Here is an 18,936-nt window from a genome sequence, read left to right as displayed (position 1 = left end):
GCTGCCTATCCCTAATCAGCCCTGGGCCATCTAAGTGCATGTATATCTTATCCCTCGGAATACTGTCTGGTAACTTTCCGACCACAAATGTTGGACTCACTGGCCTGACGGTTCCAGGCTTTGCCCTGCAGCCCTTCGTAAATAGAGCACTAGACACGCCACAAACACTTCATCCACTTGCCAAGACTAGATCAAGCGTTGCCCTCTCCCATGTAGTGCCCTCTATATAATGCTGCTTTCTGAACACATTTGACAAACTCTGCCCTGTTTAAACCTTTTGCACTATGACATTCCCAGTCAACATTGGAAAAGTTAAGATCCACAACTATTACTATTACTACTACTACTATTACTACTATTACTATTACTACTATTACTATTACTACTACTATTACTACTACTACTATTACTACTACTATTACTACTACTACTACCACCACTACTACTACGGAGGTGGCGAACGAGAATGATGAGCGTAGGGCGATGGATGTAGTCCACATGGATTTTATTAAAGCTTTTGTTAAGGTCCCTCATGGTAGGCTGATCCAGAAGATTAAAATGAATGGGATTCACAACAACTTGGTCGTATGGATTCAGAACTGGCTTATTCAAAGAAGATAAGTGTGTTGCGGCGGAAGGTAGATATTCTGGCTGGAGGTCGTGTCCAGTGGAGCTCTGCAGGGATCAGTGCCGGGACCTCTTTTGCTTGAGATGTATAGAAATGCCCCAGACCCAAATGTAGATGGGTTGGTGAGTAAGTTTGCTGATGACACCAAAGTTGGAGGAGTTGCAGACAGTGAGACAGGCTGTCAGAAGATACAGTGGAATATAGATCAGCTGCAAAACGGGTGGAGAAATGGCCAATGGAGTTTAACCCGACCAAGTGTAAAGTGTTGCCCTTTTGAGGTTGAATGGATAATAGATAATAGACAATAGGTGCAGGAGGAGGCCATTCGAGCCAGCACCGTCATTCAATGTGATCATGGCTGATCATTCTCAATCAGTACCCCGTTCCTGCCTTCTCCCCATACCCCCTGACTCTGCTATCCTTAAGAGCTCTATCTAGCTCTCTCTTGAATGGAAGGAGAATACAGTTCATAGCAAGACCCTCAACAGCATTGACGTGCAGAGGGATCTTGGAGTTCAAGTTCACTGGTCACTGAAGGTGGCAGCAGGAGACAGGGTGGTTAAGAAGGCGATGGTATAGTTGCCATCATTGAATGTAAGACTCAGGATGTCATGACACAGGTCTAAAGGGCTTTGATCAGGCCGCGTTTGGAGTATAGCATGCAGTTCTGGTCTCCCCATACACAAAATATGTGGAGGCTTTGGAGAGGGTGCAGAGGAGGTTTACCAGAATGCAGACTGGATTAGAGGGTTTCAGCTGCAAGGAGAGGTTGGATAGTCTTGGATTGTCTTCTCTGGAACGCCAGAGGTTGAGGGGAGACATGGTAGAAGTAAATAAAATTATGAGGGGCATAGGTGGGGCAGTCAGAATTTTTTTCCCGGGGTGAAAATGTTCAACACTGGAGGGTATAGCAATTAGGTGAGAGGTGGAAAGTTTAAAGTTTAAAGGCTAGTTTTTTTTTTACTCAGAGGGTGGCGGGGCCTGGATCGCATTGCCTGGGGTGGTGTTGGAGGCAGATGTGATCGTGGTACTTTGGGATAGGCACACAAAAGTGCAGGGAATAGAGGAATATGGATCACGTGCAGGCAGATGATATCAGTTTAACTTGGTATCATGTTCGACACAAACATTGTGGGCCGAAGGGCCTGTGCTGTTCTGTTGTATGTTCTAGTATTGGCCCTCTGCACCCTCTAGTTCTAGTACTGGTTTTCTGCACCCTCTCGGTCCGAATCTCAACCTACCTACTGCAGGGCGACCAACATTTCCCACATTGCAATACTCCAACTGCAGTCTTGTCAACATCCTGTACAGTTGTAACTATGATATCTCAACTTCAGTACTTTTTGCCCCAACCAACGCCATACACATCCTTCACTATCCTGTCTATCTGTGCCGCCATTTTCACAGAATGGCGTACTTGTACCCCGAGGGCTCTCTGTCCTACAACACTCCCCAGGGCCTCACCATTCACTGTGCATGTCTTGCCCTGGTTCAACTTCCCTCAATGCTTTGCTTCGCTCTTGTCCGAGTTAGATTCCACCTGTCATTGGTTTACCCACTCTCCCAGTTTTAGATTTTTTTTTTAGATTTAGAGATACAGCGCGGAAACAGGCCCTTCGGCCCACCGAGTCCGCGCCGACCAGCGATCCCCGCACATTAACACTATCCTACGCACACTAGGGACAATTTTTACATTTGCCCAGCCAATTAACCTACATACCTGTACGTCTTTGGAGTGTGGGAGGAAACCGAAGATCTCGGAGAAAACCCACGTAGGTCACGGGGAGAACGTGCAAACTCCGTACAGACGGCGCCCGTAGTCAGGATGGAACCTGAGTCTTCGGCGCTGCATTCGCTGTAAGGCAGCAACTCTACCGCTGCGCCACCGTGCCGCTGTTGATCTAGATTGTGTTGTAAGCTGAGAGTGTTTTCTACTATCCACAACACCACCAATTTTGACGCACTCTTACTAATTACGCCACCTTTTTTTAAAAATCCAAATCCTTAATGTAGATAAATAACAGGCGACCTAGACAATAGACAATAGGTGCAGGAGGAGGCCATTCGGCCCTTCGAGGCAGCACCGCCATTCAATGTGATCATGGCTGATCATTCTCAATCAGTACCCCGTTCCTGCCTTCTCCCCATACCCTCTGACTCCGCTATCCTTAAGAGGTCTATCTAGCTCTCTCTTGAATGCATTCAGAGAATTGGCCTCCACTGCCTTCTGAGGCAGAGAATTCCACAGATTCACAACTCTCTGACTGAAAACGTTCTAAATGGCCTACCCCTTATTCTTCAACTGTGGCCCCTTGTTCTGCACTCCCCCAATATTGGGAACATGTTTCCTGCCTCTAACGTGTCCAACCCCTTAATAATCTTATACGTTTCGATAAGATCTCCTCTCATCCTTCTAAATTCCAGTGTACACAAGCACTGATCCCTATGGCATATCATTGGTCAGAGGCTTCCAAAGGCCATGCTGGAGGTCTTTGACAAGGATCATCATCGCTCTAATCCATTTAGAGTATTTTGCGGAGACAGCATTAATGGCATTTTATTAGTGCCTTGAGAAGTTTGTCGTGGCTAGTCCGGATCTCCAATAACTCAATCTAATTTGTGAAACATGATCTCCCACGCATAAATCCACACAGATTAATTTGGTGGTGATGGGGAAAGGCAATATATCAAAGTCAACGGCAAGAACAGAAAATAATATGAATCGTGATAAACCTTGGAGATAACAACACAAGCCTGAGTTTTAAAATGTCAACGCACTGCAGAAGGGAATAAAGACTGAAATGGCAAAAGACTCAAAGAATCAAGAAGAAGTATAAGAAAATAACTGCAGATGCTGGTACAAATCGAAGGTATTTATTCACAAAATGCTGGAGTAACTCAGCAGGTCAGGCAGCATCTCGGGAGAGAAGGAATGGGCGACGTTTCGGGTCGAGACCCTTCTTCAGACTGATATTAGGGGGCGGGACAAAGGAAGGATATAGGTGGAGACAGGAAGATAGAGGGAGAACTGGGAAGGGGGAGGGGAAGAGAGGAACAGAGGAACTATCTAAAGTTGGAGAAGTCGATGTTCCTCTGTTCCTCTCTTCCCCTCCCCCTTCCCAGATCTCCCTCTATCTTCCTGTCTCCACCTATATCCTTCCTTTGTCCCGCCCCCCAGACATCAGTCTGAAGAAGGGTCTCGACCCAAAACTTCTCTCCCGAGATGCTGCCTGACCTGCTGAGTTACTCCAGCATTTTGTGAATAAATACCTTCAAGAAGAAGGAGTAAGTTAGAATGGAAAGTGAAAGAATGAATCTGGAATTAACACGGGAAATAGACAAAGGAATATCAAAGGATCAAACTAAGACAATCTATACCTCAAACTTTTCATGGCTTCATCTGTTAGATTCGTGATCTAAATTATTCATATCATCATCATCATCATATATATACAGCCGGAAACAGGCCTTTTCGGCCCTCCAAGTCCGTGCCGCCCAGCGATCCCCGTACATTAACACTATCCTACACCCACTAGGGACAATTTTTCACATTTTACCCAGCCAATTAACCTACAAACCTGTACGTCTTTTGGAGTGTGGGAGGAAACCGAATATCTCGGAGAAAACCCACGCAGGTCACGGGGAGAACGTACAAACTCCTTACAGTACAGCACCCGTAGTCAGGATCGAACCTGAGTCTCCGGCGCTGCATTCGCTGTAAAGCAGCAACTCTACCGCTGCGCTACCGTGCCGCCCGTGTTGCCATATTTGTGTACTGCGCTGTTTAACAGGCCACATAGTTTTACCTGCACTCTGATTTCATCCTCCACCTCTTTGCGTTTATCTTCCTTGATGAGTTCAGCAACATACTTCTGAGTGAGGTTTGCGCGCTCATCTCGGTTCTGCCAAACCCCTGTCGTTCAGAGAGAAGGGAGAAAAAAACTGATGCTTTATTCACAATAAAAGACGCTCGTCGTTGTAATCATCACCACCAGAAATTCAATTTATTTGTGTGTTTTTGAAGCACAAAGCTAGATAAAGTGAGACAAGGATCGTCACCCGTAATATATTGCATACTAAGGGGGTGCAACAGAAGGTCCTGGGGCTCACTGTTTGAGGAGATTCCATATCAGTTCAAGGAATGAAGGAAATGTTAGGCAGCAGGTCACCCTTGCCTCTCGTACATATATTCAACTCTCCTTTGCTCTTTACGTAATTCAGGCCAGTTCTATGGGTTTTGAAATGGCGACTGAGGCCAATGAGGGAACTGCAGACTCATCCGCAGATGTAGAAGGAGGGGTTAACAGAGCAGATGGGTGCGTGGTGAGACAGGATCATGAGAGGAATAGATAGGGTAGATAGTTTAGTTCAGTTTTTGTTTCGTGTAACTTTGAGATACAGCGTGGAAACAGGCCCTTCGGCCCACCGAGTCCCGGCCGACCAGCAATCACCCATACACCAGTTCTATCCTACACACGAGAGACTATTTACAGAAACCAATTAACGTACAAACCTGCACGTCTTTGGAATGAGGGAAGAAACCAGAGCACCAGGAGAAAACCCACGCGGTCACAGGGAGAACGTACAAACTCCTTACAGACAGCAGTCGTAGTCAGGATCGAACCAGGGGACAGAAGTGTCAGCACTCGTCTCTGCAACTGGATCCTCGGCTTCCTGACCAACAGACCCCAATCAGTGAGGATAGAGGATAAATCATCCTCCACGATAATCCTCAACACCGGTGCTCCACAAGGATGTGTTCTCAGCCCCTTCTTTACTCCTTGTACATCCACAACTGTGCTGCCATGTACAAATCTAATTCCATTTACAAATTCGCAGACGACACCACCATTGTGGGCCGGATATCAAATAATGATGAGACGGAGTCTGAGAAGGAGATCAAGAACCTCGTGTCCTGGTGTCAAGACAACAACCTTTCTCTCAATGTCAGCAAGACAAAGGAGATAGTGATGGACTTCAGGAAGTGAAGCTGTATACACACCCCAGTTTGCATTCATGGCCACGAGTGGAGATTTCCGCAAAGTAAATATCACCAACAACTTCTCCTGGACCATGCAAATTGAAGCAAGCATTTTATCAGGATGCATCACAGCTTGGTTTGGGTAAAGTTCCATCCAAGGCCGCTAGAAATTGCAGCGAATTATGGACGCAGCCCAGACCATCACACGAACCAACCTCCCTTCCATTGATTCCATTTATACCTCACGCTGCCTCAGCAGCATAATCAAGGACCAGTCGTAACCTGGCCACTCCCTCTTCTCCCCTCTCCCATCGGGCAAAAGGTACAGAAGTGTGAAAACGCACACCTCCAATTTCAGGGATAGTTTCTTCCCAGCTGTAATCGGGCAACTGAATCATCCTACCACAACCAGAGAGCAGTGCTGTATCTACCTCATTGGTGACCCTTTGACTAGCCTTGATCGGACTTGCTGGCTTTACCTTGCACTAAACGTTATTCCCTTATCATGTATCTATAGTATACATGGACCTGGGTCTAAAGATGATTCATAAATCCCAGTCTACAATTGAGTTCTGGAAACAAGTTCCAGAAATAAAATATCCGGAACTGAAGAAAGCTAGTGTGTGACTCATCTCAATTTTCAGCACAACATACTGCTGTGAATCACTGTACTCTGTAATGAAATTTGTGAAGTTGAAGCATCGTGCAATCCTTACAAACCAATACCTGACGGAGCTAATTCGTACAGCTTTGACAACATATCAGCCAGATTTTCAACGACTCACAGCCAAGATGGAGACCCTTAAGACCACTACTAGCAGTAAATAGCGGCTTTAATAGCCTGATATTTGTAGCAATGTCTGTTTGTCATAAAAATATTAAGATAAGACTGTAATTTTGTAAGGTGGTATCTGATTAAAATATCTCTAATTTTATTGGTTTGCTTTTTTAAAAAACATATTTTCCTCCATGTTTTGACCTGATATTTACTAAGACAAATAAATATCATTAAAAATATAATGTTTTCCTTTTTAGCTTTAGTTTTGGCAGTCTAATTTTATGTTACTGAAATGCAAATTCGCACATTTTTCTTAGAAGTTCCCGTAGTTCATTACCGTATTAAATACGCTCAATATAGTTAAAACAATCATCAGTCAAGATTTTGAAAACATTTGGTATATATGTGTACTTTGTGATTACTGAAACTAATACAAATTAACAGTTTAAAAAACTGCATACATGAATAAATATTATTGCATACATGCATTTCTTAATATTTATATAAAATTTTTGTAACAAAATGTGTATGTAACAATAAAAACGTATGTGTAAATTTTGTTCATGTCTTGCGGCTCTCAAACATCTGAACTTTATCGTATGTGGCTCTTACATTAAGCAAGTTTGGCAACCCCTGATCTATACACTGTAAATGGCTCGATTATAATCATGTATTGTTTTTCTCCTGACTGGATAGCACGCAACAAAAGCCTTTCACTGTACCTCGGTACACTAAACTAAACCCTTTAGCCCAGGCTGACCAAGGTGCCTCATGTACTCTAGTCCCACCTGCCCATGTTTGACCCATATTGCTCTAAACCTTTCCTATCCTAACCTTCCCTATCCATGCATCTGTTCAAATGTCTTTTAAATGTTGTTATAGTGTCTGCCTCAACTACCTCCTCTGGCAGCTCGTTCTATATACCCACCACCCTCTGTGTGAAAAGATTGCCCATCAGGTTCCTATTAAATCTTTCATCTTTCACTTTAAACCTATGTCCTCCGGTTTTTGGTTCCCCTACTCTGAGCATATATCTATTCCCCTCATTTATTCACCAAATGCTGGAGTAACTCAGCAGGTCAGGCAGCATCTCAGGAGAGAAGGAATGGGTGACGTTTCAGGTCGACTGAAGAAGGGTCTCGACCCGAAACGTCACCCATTCCTTCTCTCCTGAGATGCTGCCTGACCTGCTGAGTTACTCCAGCATTTTGTGAATAAATACCTTCGATTTGTACCAGCATCTGCAGTTATTTTCTTACACTACCTGTTGCTCCACTGCGATTTCTATTCCCCTCAGAGTCTTATACACCTGTATAAGATCGGCCCTCAGGCTCCTGCGCTCCAATGATTAACATCCTAGCCTGCCCAACCTCTCCCATTAGCTCAGGCCCTCAAGTCCTGGCAACATCTTTATAAATATTCCCTGCACTCTTTACAGCATCTACAAGAAACAATCAGATTTGTGAGAAACCATCTTCCATGTACAAAACCATGCTGACTATCTCTAATCAGCCTCTGTCTGTCTAAATGCATATATTATCCCTCAGAATACTCTTCATTTCAACTTCCTTACTATTGATTAGGTCTCACACAATGTAAAGGGCTTGGACAGGTTGGAATATGACAAATGTGTCCGAGAAGGCATCCTTAACCAATGTATAAATGAACCTGGTGGACCTGCCAACTGGACCTCCTCTTAGGGGACGAGGTTCAGCAAATGAGATCTCAGGAGGATGTGTGTAGGAAAGAACTGCAGGTGCTGGTTTAAATCGAAGGTAGACACAAAATGCTGGAGTAACTCAGCGGGTCAGGCAGCATCTCGGGAGAGAAGGATGACGTTTCGGGTGGAGACCCTTCTTCAGACGTTGGCGTTCTCTGGCGTTGCAAGGCAGCAACTCCACCGTGCCACCCTTCAGTTCAGGGGACATGGTTTCAGATTTTTACACCATTGCCATCTCTGGTGGGAAACTTTCCCTTTCTCACATTAAGTTTGAAGAAGGGCCTCGACTCGAAACGTCACCCATTCCTTCTCTCCCGAGATGACCCGCTGAGTTACTCCAGCATTTTGTGTGTCTATCTCAGGAGGATGTGTTGCCTCCCTGGTGCCAGGGTCCAGGATACTTTGCAGCGATTGCGGAACATTCTGAAGGAAGAGGGTGAGCAGTCAGGAGCGTTGTACACAGTTACACTAATGGCCCAGGCAGGAAGAGGAATGAGATTGTGAAGTGAACATACGGAGTTAGGCAAAAGATTACAAATCAGGACCTCGAGGATCTCCAGATCACTCCCATTGTTACTTGCTAGAATAGGTAGATAGTACAAATCAATGTGTGGCTCAGGAATTAGTTTAGTTTAGTTTAGAGATACAGCGCGGAAACAGGCCCTTCGGCCCACCGAGTCCACACCTGACCAATGATCCCCGCACACTAACTCTATCCTACACACACTAGGGACAATTTTACAATGCCAATTAACCTACAAACCTGTACATCTTTGGAGTGTGGGAGGAAACCGGATATCCCAGGGAAAACCAACACATGTCACGGGGAGAACGTACAGTACAAACTCGGTACAGACAGCACCCATGGTCAGAATCAAACCCGGGTCTCTGGCGCTGTAAGGCAGCAACTCTACCGCTGCGCCACCGTGCCACCCTTCAGTTCAGGGGACATGGTTTCAGATGTTTAGACCATTGCTATCTATGGTGGGAAACATTCCCTTTCTCACGGTAATGCTAAGGCCTCTAGTATATGATATCTCCATCTTTGGAAAAAGGTTCTGACCGTCTACCCTATCTATGCCTCTCATGATTTTATATTGTTCTGTCACGTCTCCCTGCAAACTCCGGCATTCTGGAGAACACAACCCAGGTGTGAGCAACCTCTCCCTGCAGCTAATATCCCCCCGTTCCAGGCAACATTCTAATAAATCTCGTCTGCACATTTTTCATCGCCTCCACATCCTTCCTATATTTGGGCGACCAGAACTGTATGGAGATAGTGATCACAACTCCATAAGGTTTGGGATTGTTCTGAAGAGGAACAGGTCTGGATGTTGGGGGATTTAGTTTAATTTAGAGATATAGCTCCAAAACAGGCCCTTCGGCCGACAGGGGTCAAACAGCAATCACTCGTACACTCGTTCTATCCTACGCACTAGGGACAATTTACACAAGCCAATTAACCTACAAACCTGCTTGTCTTTGGAATGTGGGAGGACAGTGGAGCGTCTGGAGAAAACCCACGTGGTCACAGAGAGAACGTACAAATTCCGTACAAACAGCACTGCTGTCAGGATTGAACCCGGGTCTCTAGCGATGTAAGGCAGCAGCTCTACCAATGTGCCACTGTGCCAACCGCTGAGCTAAGGCAGATTCTAATGTCATTAGGCAGATGCTAAAGAGAGTGGGAACAGTTGTTATAGGGTAAGTCCGCAGGTTGTTTAAAGGGCAGCTGATGGAAGTGCAGGATCAGCATGTTCCGGTAAGGGGGAGGGATAAGGACAGCAAGGTAAGGGAACTGTGGATGACCAAGGAGGTCGTAAACTTGATCAGGAAGAAAATGGAAGCCATATGTCAGGTCTATGGAGGTAACGTCACACAGAGCTCATGAGTAATATAAAGCAAGTAGTTAAGAACTAAAGCAGGCATTTAGAAAGGCCAAAGGGGGCCGTGAAATGTCATTGGCGAGATGGATTAAGAAGAAGGGTTTCGACCCAAAACGTCACCCATTCCTTCTCTCCAGAGATGCTGCCTGTCCCGCTGAGTTACTCCAGCATTTTGTGTCTATTTATGGATTAAGGAAAATCCCCAGGCTTTTAGATGTAGATTTTTTTCAGATTTAGAGATACAGCACGGAAACAGGCCCTTCGGCCCACCGAGTCCACGCCGCCCAGCGATCCCCGCACATTAACACTATCCGACTTACACTAGGGACAATTTTTACATTTACCCAGTCAATTAACCTACATACCTGTACGTCTTTGGAGTGTGGGAGGAAACCGAAGATCTCGGAGAAAACCCACGCAGGTCACGGGGAGAACGTACAAACTCCGTACAGACGGCGCCCGTAGTCAGGATCGAACCCGAGTCTCCGGCGCTGCATTCGCTGTAAGGCAGCAACTCTACCACTGCATGTTAAAAATGAGAGGATGGCCAAGGACCGCTCAGAGATGAAGGAGACGGAGGACGTAGGTAAGGTACTAAACACATGGATATTCGTAAGGCTTTTGATGAGGTTCTTCGCGGTAGGCTGATCCAGAAGATTAAGATGTACGGGATGATTTGGTCGTATGGGTTCAGAACTGGCTTATTCCCAGAGGACTGAGGGTTGTGGTGGAAGGTAGATATTCTGGCTGGGGGTCTGTGACCAGTGGAGTTCCACGGGGCTCTGTGCAGACAGTGAGGAATGCTGGTAGAAGATACAGCAAGATATAAATCAGCTGCAGAATCAGACAGACAATTTTGCTTTCTGATTTATTCTCCTTCCCCTCTGTAAAACGAAACACAAAACATCTGCTTGATATTAATCGCATGACATGGCTGATATATAGAGTCATAGAGTCATACAGTGTGGAAACAGGCCCTTTGGTCCAACTTGCCCATGCCGAACAAGATGACAATCTATAATAGTCTCATCTGCCTGAGTTTGGCCCATATCCCTTGGAACCGTTCCGTTTTGGCACCACGGTGGCGCAGCGGTAGAGTTGCTGCCTTACAGCGAATGCAGCGCCGGAGACCAGGGTTCGATCCCGACTACGGGTGCTGTCTGTACGGAGTTTGTACGTTCTCCCCGTGACCTGCGTGGGTTTTCTCCGAGATCTTCGGTTTCCACCCACACACCAAAGACGTGCAGGTTTGTAGGTTAATTGGCTTGGTAAATGTAAAAAATGTCCCTTGCTTGTAGGATAGTGTTAATGTGCGGGGATCGCTGGTCGGCGCGGACCCAGTGGACAGAAGGGCCTGTTTCCGCGCTGTATCTCTAAACTAAACCATCCAGAAACCTGTCCAGATGTCTTTTAAATGTTGTTATAATACCAGTCTGAACTACCATCTCTGGCTGTTCATTCCTTATATCCATCATCCTCTGTGCAAAAAAGCTGCACCTCAGGTTCATATTAAATCTTTTACCTCTCATCTTAAACCTATGTCTTCTGGTTCTTGATTCCCCTACACAAAAGACTCTGTACATTTACCCTGTTTATTCCTCTCATGATTTTGTACACATCTATAAAATCATCTCATCCTCCTCCTCCTGTGCTCCAAGGAATAAAGACCTAGTCTGCTCATCCTCCCCCTATTCCCCAGGTACTTGAGTCCTGCCAACATCCTCGTGAATCTTCTCTGCTCCCTTTCCAACTTAACAACATCTTTCCTATAACATGGTGCTCAGAACTGAACACAATACTTCAAAACCTCAGCAATGTCTTGTACAACTGTAACATACTGTAACATCCCAACTTCTATATTCAATACCCTGACTGATGAAGACCACTGTGCCGAAAGCCTTCTTGACCACCCTATCTATCTATCTATCTGTAACGCCACTTTTAAGAAACAACCAGACCAAGTGGACCCGTTGGGCCCAAACCTCTCCTGCGTTGGTGCAGCATCCTGTCCTCCCCCCCCCCTCCCCCTCTACCCCCTCCTCTTCTCCCCCTCCCTTCCCCCTCCCTCCCTCCTCCCCTCCACTTCTCCCCTCCCCTCCCCCCCACTCCACTCCCCTCACCTCCCCCCTTATCCTCCCTCCCTCCCCCTTCCTTCCCTAGGAGATAGATTTAAACTTTAAAATGTGAATAACTTTAAAAATATAACACCGATTTCAATGAAACGTCTTCCATTAACACCAAAGGGACATCGGTGAGTAAGGTGGGCCTAAAATTGTCGCGCTGTCATCTATCATTTTGGCTGTAGTTCAGGAACAAACAAACATACAAGAGTTTTAGTATGTAGATGTACCTGCACTCCTGGATCTCTCTGCTGTACCACACTACCCATAGCCCTGCCATTTACTGTGAAGATCCTTCCCTGATTTGACTTCCCACTAAGCAACATCTCGTACTTATCTGCATTAAACTCCATTAATCATTCCTCAGCCTGCTTGCCCAACTGATCAAGGTATTAATGTAATTTTTGATAACTGCCTTCGCTGTCTTCAAAACCACCCACTTTAATGTAATTTGCAAATTTACTAAACATGCATTGTACATTCTCATCGAAATCATTGATATCAACTACAAACAGCAATGGGCCCAGCACCGATCCCTGAGTCACACGACTAGTCACAGACCTCCAAACAAGTCCGATACTAGTCCGATACTAGTCCGATAAACAACCTTCCACCTTCACCCTCTGCTTCCTTCCATGAAGCCAATTTTGTATTCAGTCAGCTGACTCTTCCTGGATTCCCTGCAATCTAATCTTCCAGAGCAGCCTACCATGCGGAACCTTATCACATGCCTTGCTGAAGTCCATATAGACAATGTCTACTGATTTGTCCTCAGAGCTTTTTGGTTACCTCTTCATACAATAGACAATAGACAATAGGTGCAGGAGGAGGCCATTCGGCCCTTCGAGCCAGCACCACCATTCAATGTGATCATGGCTGATCATTCTCAATCAGTACCCCGTTCCTGCCTTCTCCCCATACCCCCTGACTCCGCTATCCTTAAGAGCTCTATCAAGCTCTTAACTTTACGTGGAGTTTCTACTGGCAAAACTGCAACCTTATAAATCCCCAGAGAAATGTGAATGTGGTACACAGTATTATCACCCAAAAAGGCCTCCCGAGGAAATTGTCAACAGATAGAGTTAGAATCATTTCAGCTGATAAGCAAATTCAAATCTTTAAAGCAGTTGTGTTTACCAACTACAACTTTAAAAGGAAATATTCGTGACTGCATCCTACAAGTTTCACCCTGCAATTTAAAAATGGAAATATTTGTTACTGCATTAGCAAAATGTTAGTTGTGACTAATACCTTCCGAATAGTATCACAAGTTTTCTACCAATCATAAAATCGTCTGGCAAACAGTACAATACAGTCCATTGTGCTCACGCTAGCCAAATAAGAACTATTTAAACTTTTCTTCCAGATCACGATCACTGGCTCCTAAGGCCATGATGCAAATACTTTCTGTTTCCATCATCCTGCCAGGAATCAAGTTCCAGGCTCACACCACTTTTCCATCTACTTCCCTTTAATTTCTCACAATTAACTCAACTTTATATCTCCTAGTTAAGGATCTACTTCTTCAGGAAATGGGTATCTTTCATTCACCCAATCTGGGTCTTCCACACAGTTGATGTACCGTCTAGTGATTTGTACAGTTCACCGTGCTCTTACACATTATGCTCCTGACATTTAAGACAAGATGCCATCTTAACTACTTTAGCATTCAGAGATTTGTAGGCATGCTCTTAAAAAAAAATCGTATTGTTCCTCTCCACGTCTCTGTACAAAATTACACATCTTTCTGCCTTATTTATCATCTTAAATGCATTCCCTCTTACCGAATGAATTCCATTTGGTGCACTTTTTGAAAGATAACTTTATCAATAAATGTACATTAATGGTCGCAGAGATGAGGTCAAATATGACATTAATTCTTATGGTGCTTAGAATTCTTATTTCCTACCTTCATATGTTCTATGACCTTCTTCCACTGTTGAAAGGAATTGACTTGGAGCCATCTTCCAACCTTCCTCTCCTTCCTGCATTAAAAAAAAATGTTTTTATTAGTTTTGAAAGTCAAATATTTTATTTTAAAACGCAATGTCTATTTTACTTTCTAAATTTCATTTCTAGAAATTCTAACTTATAATAAAAATAACATTTTAAATTTGAGGTCAGGATCATTATCACATCAGCAACCTTGGAGTCTGCCAAATGGAATACATACCCAATGTGCTGGCTGGTTTGAGCCCGATGACAGAGACAGCCAACATTTTTTGGAAAGTTCAATGCAGATAATAAATACCAGCTAAGATTTATTTGTTCAGTTTAGTTCAGAGATACAGAGTGGAAACAGGCCCTTCGGCCCACCTAGTCCGTGCTGACCTGCGATCCTCACACACTATCACTATCCTACACACACTAAGGACAATTTACAATTTTACCAAGCCAATTAATCTACAAACCTGCATATCTTTGGAGTGTGGGAGGAAACCGGAGATCCTGGAGAAAACCTACATGGGGAGAATATACATACTCTGTACAGACAGTACCCGTAGTCAGGATTAAACCCAGATCTCTGGCGCTGTTAGGCAGTAACTCTACCACTGTGCCACCGTTAATTTATTTAAAGTTTATGAAAACAAATATTCACTTGCACTTTCTTCTCAGAAATTGGATTTTCATCCGTGTACCAATGACACCACAGAAAAAAAATCATGAAATTGGATATAAAACGTGCTTGAAATGGTGGCGTGGTTTACAGAAAAAAGCATGCATTAAAACAGATTCACGCAGTGCGGATGGAACATCACTCTTGTTACTGCCAGCACTCTATGTGTACCAAACTGAAGGGAACAAGTATAAGGTTAGGAGACATTATCAAAGATTTCTCTGCCATGGCATCATGCCTTGGAGAAGCCAGTGAGCACAGAAACAGGTCCTTCAGCCCAACTTGCCCATGCTGATGGCCCAAGATAGTCCAGTTACACTAGTCCCACCTGCCCCATGCTTGGCCATACGTCTCTAATCCTTTCCTATCCATGTACCTGTCCAAATATCTGTCAAATGTTGTTCTAGTATCCACCTCAACTACTTCCTCTGGCAGCTCGTACCATCAACCCACCACTCCATGTGTGAAAAAGCTGGCCTCCCACAAGACAACCAGTCTGAAGCAGGGTCCCTACCCAAAACACCATCCATCTGTATTCTTTAGAGATGCTGCTTGACCCACCGAGTTATTCCACCACTGCGTCATTTTTATAAACCAGGATCTGCAATTCCCGGTTTCTATTGTATACTTTCCAGTGCATCAGTAGAAGTTTGTAGAGTATTTGGTAAGATGCCAGATCCCTTTAAACTTCAAGGAAAGCAGAGGCTCTGGCACTCCTCGTTTGTTAATATACCCATGCCTGGGCCCATGGCAGGTCATCCAAGATGGTAACACCCATAGATGTGCAGCTGCTACCTCCCTCCACCATCACCCGAGGAGCTTGCTGACTCTGACATCTCCTCATAGTCATAACGTGTTACAGTGTGGAAACAGGCCCTTTGGCCCAACCTGTCCACACCGACCAAGATGTCCCATCCACACTAGTCCCACCTGCCTGTGTTTGGCCCCTATCCCTCTAAACCAGCCCTATCCAAGTACCTCTCCAAATGTTTCTTAAATATTGCGATAGTACAATAGACAATAGGTGTAGGAGGAGGCCATTTGGCCCTTCGAGCCAGCACCGCCATTTAATGTGATCATGGCTGTTCATTCTCAATCAGTACCCCGCTCCTGCCTTCTCCCCATACCCCCTAACTCCACTATCCTTAAGAGCTCTATCTAGCTCTCTCTCAAATGCATTCAGAGAATTGGCCTCCACTGCCTTCTGAGGCAGAGAATTCCACAGATTCACAACTCTCTGACTGAAAAAGTTTTTCCTCATCTCAGTTCTAAATGGCCTACCCCTTATTCTTAAACTGTGGCCCCTTGTTCTGGACTCCCCCAACATTGGGAACATGTTTCCTGCCTCTAATGTGTCCAGCCCCTTAATAATCTTATTAAGATAATCTTATAATCTTATTAAGTTTCGATAAGATCTCCTCTCATCCTTCTAAATTCCAGTGTATACAAGCCTAGTCGCCTCATCTTCCTCCTCCGGCAGCTCGATCCGTACACCCACCACCCTTTGTGTGAAAAAGTTACCCCTCAGATTTCTATTTAATCTTTTCCCCCTCACCTTAAACCTATGTCCTCTGGTTCTCAATTTCCCTACTCTGGACAAGAGACTCTGTGCATCTACCCGATCTATTCCTCTCATGATTTTGCACACCTATATAAGATCACCCTTCATCCTCCTGCACTCCAAGGATTAGAGTCCTAGCCTTCTCAACCTCTCCATATTGCTCAGGGCCTCGAGTCCCGGCAACATCCTCGTAAATCTTCTCTGCACTCTTTCCAGCTTGACAAGATCTTTCCCATTAACATGGTACCCAGAACTGAACACAGCGCTCTAAATGCAGCCTCACCAATGTCTTAAATAACTGCAACATGACCTCCCAACGTCTATACTTAATACTGTCACTGATGAAGGCCAATGTGCCCAAAGCCGTTTTGACCACCCTATCTACCTGTGGTGCCACTTGCAACGAACTATCTACCTGCATTCTTAGATCCCTCTGCTCTACAATATTCCCCAGAGCCCTACCATTCACTGTGTGGGTCCTGGCTATGTTAGTCCTCCCAAAATGCAACACCTCACATTTTTCAGTACTAAATTCCATCAACCATTCCTCAGACTACCTGCCCAACAGATCAAGATCCTGCTGCAATTTTTAACAACCTTTAGTTTAAGGCCCCCATTGGTCTTGGCTGACCAGGGGTGATGCATCCTGGGTGTTGGCTGCTTGCTCCAAGCCTCGGGTAGAGCAGCGTGGATGTGTGGTCGGATGTAAGCCTGGGCGATGTCATATGAAGGACATTTTCTGTGACTTGTGCCACAGTGGACCTTCCGTCGGTTCGGACCAGACGGGATAGCCTTCGTTGCCCTCGCGCATCGATGAGCCTTGGGCGCCCAACACCCTGTCTGTTTCTGGTTTGTGGTTTGTCCCTCCTCGGACCACTGTCGGTAGGTACTCACCACTGCTGACCGGGTGCACCCCACAAGCCTTGCCGTTTCAGAGATGCTCTGACCCAGTCGTCTGGCCATAACAATTTGGCCCTTGTCAAAGTCGCTCAGGTCTTTACTCCTGCCCATTTCTCCTGCATCCAACACATCAACTTCATGAACTGACTGTTCACTTGCTGCCTAATAAATCCCACCCCTTGACAGGTGCCATTGTAACAAGATAATCAATGTTATTCACTTCACCAGTCAGTGGTCATAATGTTTTGGCTCATCGGTGTATTGTTTCAAGAAACTTTCCTGGACATTGTCAATTCCAGCCTAACCAGCCTTAGCAATTAGCAGCCCTATCAATATTAGGAAAGTTATAATCATTAACCATTCCAACCCTATTATTCTTGTCGGTATCTCTCTACATATTTTGCTCCACTAACTCCCACTGCTTATCGGGAGGCCCATAATACACTCCCATCAAAGCGATCCCCTCCTCCTTTCAGAATTCCACTCATGCAGCCTAACTGGATAATCCCCCAGGAATGTTCTGCCTCAGCACTGTCATGATGTTCTCACTGATCTAAAAAGCAATCTCCGCTCTTATCCCATCCTCTACCGTGCCCGTAGTACCTGTACCCCAGGACATTGAGCTGTAAGTCATGTCCATCCATCAACCATGTTTCTGTAATAGAGCATGGATAGGTACATGGGCTTGGGATATAATAGCAGACTTCATCTGCCTTAACCATCAGGGTTCTTGCATTAAAATAAGTATAGTTTAGTTTATAGAACCTTGTACACCCCCCACCCTGCTTCCACCTATCCTGTTTACCGAACTCTGGTCTCGACCTGAAACGCCACCTATTCCGTTTCACCAGAGATGCTGCCTGTCCCGCTGAGTTACTCCAGCTTTTTAAAAAAATCTATCTGCGGTTTAAACCAGCATCTGCAAATCCTTCCCACACATCTTGCTTGTTTTAACTTCTATCTTGGTCAAAACTTTCTCATCAATGAGGTGAACTACAGATATAAATTCACAGCCATATCTCCCATATCTGGAGAGATGATACGCCAACTGACATCAGAGACATAAGAAGAGAGAGCATAAATCCATATTCCATGTGTAGGGAGGAACTGCAGATGTTGGTTTAAATCGAAGGTGGACACAAAATGCTGGAGTAACTCAGCGGGACAGGCAGCACCTCTGGAGAGAAGGAATGGGTGACGTTTCGGGTCGAGACCCTTCTTCAGACTGATTATGTTTCGGGTCGAGACCCTTCTTCAGACTGATCACGTTTCGGGTCGAGATCCTTCTTCAGACTGAACTGAAGAAGGGTCTTGACCTGAAACGTCACCCATTCCTTTTCTCCAGAGATGCTGCCTGTCCCGCTGAGTTACTCCAGCATTTTGTGTCTACAATCTATATTCCATGGTCATCAGAGATTATTTGGGTGCCTGAGGAAAGTCGCTACTTCCCAAAGGAAATATGCTGATATCAGCTGAGGATAGTGTACATACAATATAATGTGATATTTAATATAAACACAAAGTTATACAGCTCTGGTCATGTCCCCCTGCTGTTTCTTAACTTTCTCAATTTTTCCACCATACCTTCGTAACAGTGATCTTCCTGTCTATGAAAAAAGTGTTCTGTTATGTGTTCCAAAATCCCTGACTCTTGAAGACACACGAGACTGCAGATGCTGGAATATGGAGCAACTAAAGGCCCTGTCCCACTTAGGCGATTTTTTAGGCGACTGCCGGCGACTGTC

At 45.0% G+C, this 18,936-nt stretch overlaps 1 protein-coding gene across 5 annotated transcripts in view; it reads right to left on the bottom strand.

Annotated features, from left to right (window-relative positions):
* The window catches only part of drc11 (dynein regulatory complex subunit 11), a 109,217-nt gene that overhangs the window by 48,453 nt on the left and 41,828 nt on the right, over positions 1–18,936 (bottom strand). For all 5 annotated transcript variants that reach the window (XM_078404178.1, XM_078404179.1, XM_078404180.1 and 2 more), the window contains 2 exons: positions 14,023–14,098; positions 4,435–4,541 (listed from right to left, as the gene is read on the bottom strand). In XM_078404178.1, the coding sequence (XP_078260304.1) occupies positions 4,435–4,541; positions 14,023–14,098 (183 nt within the window). The remainder of the gene's footprint in view (positions 1–4,434; positions 4,542–14,022; positions 14,099–18,936) is intronic.

This window comes from Rhinoraja longicauda, chromosome 8 (genome assembly GCF_053455715.1).
Source record: "Rhinoraja longicauda isolate Sanriku21f chromosome 8, sRhiLon1.1, whole genome shotgun sequence".
Lineage (NCBI taxonomy): Eukaryota > Metazoa > Chordata > Chondrichthyes > Rajiformes > Arhynchobatidae > Rhinoraja > Rhinoraja longicauda.
The sequence above is the reverse complement of the archived record's forward strand: the minus strand, read 5'-3'. Positions and strand labels throughout refer to the sequence as shown.